At 32.4% G+C, this 7341-nt stretch overlaps 1 protein-coding gene across 2 annotated transcripts; it reads left to right on the forward strand.

Annotated features, from left to right (window-relative positions):
• The first annotated feature begins 1007 nt into the window (after positions 1–1007).
• Positions 1008–6907, forward strand: LOC107765046 (protein PIN-LIKES 7). Of its 2 annotated transcripts, none has more exons than XM_016583638.2 (11): positions 1008–1163; positions 3556–3873; positions 4304–4383; positions 4574–4698; positions 4783–4904; positions 4997–5200; positions 5287–5403; positions 5528–5628; positions 5798–5850; positions 6146–6331; positions 6446–6907. In XM_016583638.2, exons 2-11 carry the CDS (start codon positions 3739–3741, stop codon positions 6568–6570), a joined length of 1248 nt encoding a protein of 415 aa, XP_016439124.1. In that variant the 5' UTR covers positions 1008–1163; positions 3556–3738; the 3' UTR covers positions 6571–6907. The 2 variants fall into 2 exon arrangements, with proteins under 2 accessions (XP_016439124.1, XP_016439125.1); XM_016583639.2 differs by having other exon boundaries at positions 5290–5403.
• The last annotated feature ends 434 nt before the right edge of the window (positions 6908–7341 follow it).

Genomic DNA, 7341 nt, shown 5'->3' on the forward strand with positions numbered 1-7341 from the left:
TAACTTATTTTCCCACCCATTGCAGGGTCTAGGGGAACCTCTTTTATTTTTTAATAGTTGAACCAGATAAGTGATACTCGTATTATTATTACCTAGTCATATATATATCTACTTGTCCTAGACGGACAAAGGAGGCAATTAGCTGATGTAACGCCACCTATTTAGAATGTTCAATCAATACTTTTCGATTACCCTTTTGAAAACAGACTCAGAAGCTAATAGGAATTTCTCCTCTTTTTCCTTGTGTGCCAAAAATCTAAACAACTCAAAAAATAAATTTATCAGCAGCCAATTTGGATTTGCATTCAACAGAATTACATGTCATTGTAGAGTCAGCACCCTTACAACAATAGTATCTTACCGTTATTGCAAATTAAATTACTATAATCCTTTTCCAGGTCGGCTTGCACTTTTGTCCTCAAAAATGGTCCTAGATCAATAGCCAGTCATTAATCAAAATGCTCGATGCCAACTCATCATCTCCAACACAGTTAATTAGTTCTTGCCTACCATATTCTCAAATAAAAAATACTTTTCCACATTTCTTGTTTACGTAAAATTTAATTATCTAACTTAATAAGTTACAAACTAATATAAAAATACATACTTAGTTAACCATGATTAAAGGACAATTCAAGTGAGGGACATGTGTTATATTTGTTGATTTAGTACATACTAACACCAATTCAGTACGAGTAAAAAAATGTCATCGGAAAATTATGGGTTCCCAACGATAACTATTTTCGTATTTGCTCTTGTCTTGTTGTCGGGAAGGTTCAACTCTCTCCTTTTCCCCCTCTTTTCTCATACATGTACGTAGAGTTTGAGTCCAACACGGACCATATCAGTGAAGTAATTATTTATACTTGAAAGCTAGCTGTATCATTTGTAATAAAAAAACAAAAGAAAAATTACTAATAATTACTTACTAAGTATGTATAGTTGTCACTGATTACGTATTACAACAGGTATCACCAGCCACCACTCATATATATAAGAAGGTCCGCTACAATTGGAGTTGTATTACATTTTTTAATTCTTCTATATTTCAAATCCAACTCCTCATTCTTTCTCCGTAGACGTCGACGCTTTTTTTTTCTCGGTCGTCGGATTTTCAAGATTCAATTTTGTCAAAAACATAAATCGGGTATATATAATTCCAGGTTCGTCTCTTATATCTCCTGCCACCTTTTCTTCTCTTTTCTTTTTTCATCTTTTTGGGGGCATGATCTGGAATTTGTTTTCAAATTTAAAATTATGATGCATGGATTATCTCTTGTTGCTGCAGTTAGAATTCTTTATTTTGTATTCTGTTCTGGCTATTAAAGACGAAAGATGGCTAGCTTTAACAGAATTTAATTTTATGATATATGCATGAAAGAAAACCAGAATATTAAAATTTCTTTAAGCATTAACAGAATTTTTCTTCCTTTGTCTTCTGGGTTTCCTTGTGCAAGAACATGAGTTGAGAAATATACTTAATCATTATTCTAGATTATTATTTTAATTTATTCTAGCGGTGGAAATGTTTACTCTAAAAGTTAAAATAACCAATTTTGGTGGCAAAAAACGAAGAAGATTACTTGTCACAAACGTAAGATTTTCCTGACATTTTGGTAATGAAAAGGTTCCGCGCGCGATTTAAGCCAATAAGCCTATCTCTGAGGTAATGATGGTTTATACATGTTTCTTCTTCTAATTATTATGCGATTTTTTGGGGGAGTTAATTAAAGCTTTGAGGGTCACAACCCCGTTAATTAATTGATATTTTTTTCAAGTTAATACACCCAGAAAACAATGATAATGAGTTTCCCCAAAAAAATTTAGTGCTTTCGTAATTGGCTTTGGTACCTTCATTTTGCCCCTTCTTCTTGTGGAAAGGTTCTAGCTCCTTTTACTATGGTTATAGTCTTATGCCTTTCATATAGTTAAAAGGAACTCAATTCGATGTTTGGGAAAACATTGGACCCAGATTATTAAAACACTATGTGTATGATATGATCGAATGTTGTCTGCCAGGAAAAAAACAATTTACGAGGAAACTATTTTCTAGTGTTTGATTATATCTTAAAATATTTTTCATCAAAAGGAGAAATGATTTTCTCTAATTTATAGAGGAAGTAATTTTCCTTACAACTATCTTGATTTTTAATTTCATATTACTTGTTCAAATTAACACTTAGACATTATTATTAATCTTTAAAATTTAAAAAGTTCCATCAAAAAATAATTTCCGTTTTGCTAAAATTTGTGTTAATCTTTAGTTTATATCTTTTCCTAAAAATAATTTATTCTACTCAACCATATACCCAAAAACAAAAATACTTTCGTCGTACCAAGTTTTCTCTTATCTCACACCCTTATTTTTATTTTTGTTTAACCATCAAACTGTTTCTGCGGGAACTTGGTTTAGAGTCTTATCACGAATTTGAAAAAATTAAATAAAAGAAAAGGTAAAAAAATAGATGTTGGCGTGCATGGTCCTGTAGGAGTTGGGAGACAGACTCGTATGGCTATTATGGAGCCACACCTCCACTATTTTCTTTCAAATGATGATTTTTGCACTTGACCGTTCAATCAGGGGCAGAGCTAGAGTACCGAGAGCGGGTTCGACCTAATCCAGTAGTTTTGGTTCGAATCTTGTATTTATCTTTAAAAAATTATTGAATATGTATAAATTATTAATGTAGAACCCAGTAACTTAAAAAAATTAGAATCTCGAACCCATAAACTTGAAATCATGTCTCCGCCTCTGTGCTCAATGTTTTTGGTGTCTGTATTTTGCTTCTCCTCTATAGCTTCATTGAGTTGATCCTACAGCTGATTCATAAGATCGGGATTCAATTTGAAAAAAAACTTATAATGAAGATTGTTTCTTTTCCTTCTTTTTTAAGGTTAAGTATTACACATGATCAATGCAAAATTATTTATATACAATCAAGCCACTTAAGCAAATAATTCTATATATAATAAGCATTGGTTGCAACATAGAATAAATGGCAAGCAATATACTATACTAATAGATTAACTTGCAATGTTAGTATATATAACTTTAAAAAGGTGTATCATATGCCCTATAGGCGTGAGTGAGAAAACTATGTCAACATGTTATGTTGTCTTGAAATTAGAAGGCCGTTTTCGGTCATGTCAGTACTTTTTCTTTATGGTTAGTAAGCACACCTTTGATTTCGTATCATTTGTTTTACATGTTTCCACTGCTAAAACTTGTATTTGTACTTTATTTGTCAAAGAATTAACAGCAGAAATGTAAACGTAGAAGTTCTCAAATTTAGTTTATTGATGGTGATTTATGCATCGAAACGGATTGATTATGTGGAAATGTGTTTTAACCGCAAGCCCATGTCATGACTAGGAAATGTAGTTTCCTAGTTCTTTCCTATATATGCTTACATAAATAGATGACAAAAGTCAAAAGCCATAGGACTGTACATTTCTCACTTCATTATTAATCTTTTTAAAAAAATTTGGGGCTTATTTATTTATATACCATTGCACGAACTAACCTTTTGTTTTTTTTGTTTCTGGTACTTGCAGGATTTCGTCCACTTATTTTATTGAGCCGTTAGATAGAGACATACATTCGTTATACAATACCAGTTTTTTGTGAAACAAATTCAATAATTAGGCATTGCAGCTAGCAACGAAAGAGACAGCAATCTAATTGTACATTCATAGACATTTTTTAGCTAAAACATTTTACAAGAAGAAAAAGAAAAGATGGGTTTCTGGACATTGTTAGAGGTGGCATCTATGCCAATACTGCAGGTGCTCATAATAAGTGTATTAGGAGCTGTAATGGCTACTGATTATCTCAAGCTACTTCCTGCTGATGCTCGCAAGTCCCTTAATAAAGTAAGTTATCTTGCTGCTACTTTTAAGAAGAGATTTTTCTCGGCGTATTTTGACGTTCGAGTTTATTTTATACGCCGACAAAATGTAAAAGAATTCTTACAATCAGATCACCTAAAAGTTATTATAGTAACTATCTATAAGAAGTAAGCGGTAGTGTAAAATATTTACATTGTTAGTGTACATAACTTAGTTTGGTTTAAAGATAGCTCTATGCAAATATATATCGAAAATTGTTGTTTAGGTACTATGTTTTCTAGAAGAATCAAGCTATGTAGTAGCAATAATATTAGTTTCTTTTTTAGATAGGAAATGCATTGTCCTTTACTGCATGATTGGATATATTTGTTTTTTTCTTTCCCATCTCCTAACTTGTTGGGATTTTGTCATCTTTTTTAACTTGAATTTTAATATTATAAACGTATCGCTGCAGATAGTGTTCGTGGCATTTACGCCTTCTCTAATGTTCGCAAGTTTGGCAGAGAGTGTCACCTTTCAAGATATCATCTCATGGTACCACATTAATATAATACTATAATTTTCATAAACATTTCTTTGATAATGGTTTAATCAACAAACAGTTTTCAAGCTTTGACCATGGTCAACAAACCCTTAAAGAAGAGAAACTAATTTACTCGGAGTTTATACCAAATCATATTAATTTACCATGATACACTAATCTTACTAATTATGATCTCCACAGGTGGTTTATGCCCGTAAATGTTGGGCTAACTTTTCTATTTGGAGGGATTCTTGGATGGATAGCTGTGAAAATACTGAAACCAAAACCTCATTTAGAAGGTCTCATAATTGCTACATGCTCCTCAGGTACTTCATCATCAAAAATAGCCAAAATTCATCCCCCCCGACGCAAAGTTTGTAAAAGTTTGTAACATTATTTTGAAAAAACAGGAAACTTGGGAAATCTTCTATTGATTGTCATTCCTGCAATTTGCAAAGAAGATGGTAGTCCCTTTGGTGATCATAGAGTTTGTGCTTCTGTTGGTTTGTCCTATGCCTCTTTTTCCATGGCAGTAAGTTTGTTATACCTATCCCTTTTTATGTTATATTTTAAGCCTTGAAATTATGTTCTAAATATCAACACCAAGTTTTCTTGATTTTGTAGCTTGGTGGTTTCTACATATGGACATACACTTATCAGCTAATACGAAGCTCGTCCTTGAAATTTAAAGCACTAAACGCAGCAGAGGAAGAAGCATTTAAGGAACCAAACAAGGATATAGACACAAATGAGAAGTCTTATCTTCTTACGAATAATGCTCAAGATCATCTTCCTGTTAGTGTGACAAAATCCATTGAAAATCAAACTGTAAGCTATATATATACACCCCTTTTCTCTATTCTCTTACAAGTCATAATCATTCATTTATTTAATCGATCGACGAATATAACTAGCAGAAAGACTGTAAAGCAGCAGATATGGAGCCAAACAAAGTATCAACATGGAGCAAAATAGTAGGGGTGTTACACACTTTCTTGGAAGAGCTAACTGCACCTCCAACACTTGGAGCTGTAAGTTCTGCTTTATGTACTCTGTATTTTTTGATTTTTACTTGGGGCTTTCAGAAAGATGTAATTAAACATTATTCTTACTTATCTTTGGGGTTTTCCTTTTTTTGTTTTGGTCAAAATCTAGATTGTAGGATTCCTGTTTGGGTCTGTAACATGGCTGAAAAATCTGGTGATTGGTGACGCTGCTCCACTTAGAGTTATTCAAGATTCTGTCAAATTACTTGGGTATGTACTCTATTTCCCAACTCTTGTTACCAAATTTGATATAGTTTTTTCCTCCTATGATCTCATTCCACTCAAATAAGATTATCATTTGGTACTCAAACTTCTTTCTTTCCAAATTGTTTTTCTTTTTTCTCTAGTCAAATGACATGTTGATTTCTTATCTTCTCAGGGATGGAACCATTCCATGCATCACCCTTATACTTGGAGGCAACCTAACCCAAGGTAAAAGATAACCTAATGTTTTATCCTCCCAATGCAATAGACCTTCATAGTAAATGTCGTCACAGGCGAATCTAGGGTTGGTCTACGGGTTCAACTGAACCTATTGCTTTAGGTTCAAACTATATATACATAATGACAGAAAAAATTAAGTTTCATATTATGAACTCTAAATCTTGAATTTGCGTCTGAATGTCATATCGCTTAAATGATAATTGTCTCATAGACTTTTTGCGTAGAGGTTTACCTAATCCTTTAACTTCAAAAAAACTAAACTTGTGCATTGCCAACTTGACAGGATTGAGAAAGGCACAAGTAAAACCATTGATCATAATAGCAGTACTCAGTGTACGGTATATATTGAGTCCATTGATAGGGATTGGAATTGTTAAAGCAGCAGCCAATTTAGGATTCCTACCAGCAGATCCTCTTTACCATTTTGTGCTAATGCTTCAATACACTGTCCCTCCTGCCATGAATATTGGTAAGTTTAAGATGTCATCACTACTTAATTTAACACATAACAAATTAATTAAGCTGATGTTTATGATTTTGTCTGACCTAATCATACTGTTGTTTATTAACCAAAAAAATGCAGGAACAATGACACAATTATTTGATGTAGCACAAGAAGAATGTTCAGTACTTTTCATGTGGACTTACTTGGTAGCAGCACTTGCTCTCACCATTTGGTCCACTGTTTTCATGTGGCTCTTGTCATGATATAGTCCTTTATCAAGACGACAATCACTTTGGACTCCTTTAGACAGAACAAATATTTTGTGCTTTTTGGAAGTATCTTATAGGGAATATAGGTATAAAAATCTTAGATATTGGAAATAGCGATTCTTCTTTCTTTTTCTAATGGGTTCCATTTTTAGCCACAATTCTTTGATGTAATCAATGTCGTGTCTCAGTTGATTGCTAAAAGTCGGCTCCATGCGAGTGCTTGTATTTTGTTCTGCATTAAGGACAACACGCTGTATAAAGCATTCTGTTTTTATGTAGAGTTCAAGAAACGACGCACTTGTGAAAATACAAATCATTATTTCTCATCGAAGATTTTTTTTTGCTTTTTGGAGAAAACTTCTAAGATACTAGAATGCAATTAACACTTTACTTCTAACATGCTTGAGGTGGGAAAACAAACTTGAGTTTGCTTATTTTTAAAGAAATAAATATAAATATAAATATTTGCCTAGAAACATGTCAGAATCGCCGGAAATGATGATAAATATCCTTTTTCAATTGATATGATAGACAATTTATTTAATTCAATTTTTCTTGAAACATTGTTGATCTTAAGTACAATTTTATTAATTAAAAAATTGCTTCCAACTGAGGCAACTATTAAATTTATTCTATAATCAATAGACATTTTTGAAAAATAATGAAGCCTTTATCTAATTGAGTACATTAGACAGATTAATTTATTATTCCAACTTGCACAATTTCTCCTAAAACTTTGAATTTTCATCTAGAATGTATTGCGAT

The sequence above is a fragment of the Nicotiana tabacum genome, chromosome 17 (genome assembly GCF_000715075.1).
Source record: "Nicotiana tabacum cultivar K326 chromosome 17, ASM71507v2, whole genome shotgun sequence".
NCBI classification, from domain to species: domain Eukaryota; kingdom Viridiplantae; phylum Streptophyta; class Magnoliopsida; order Solanales; family Solanaceae; genus Nicotiana; species Nicotiana tabacum.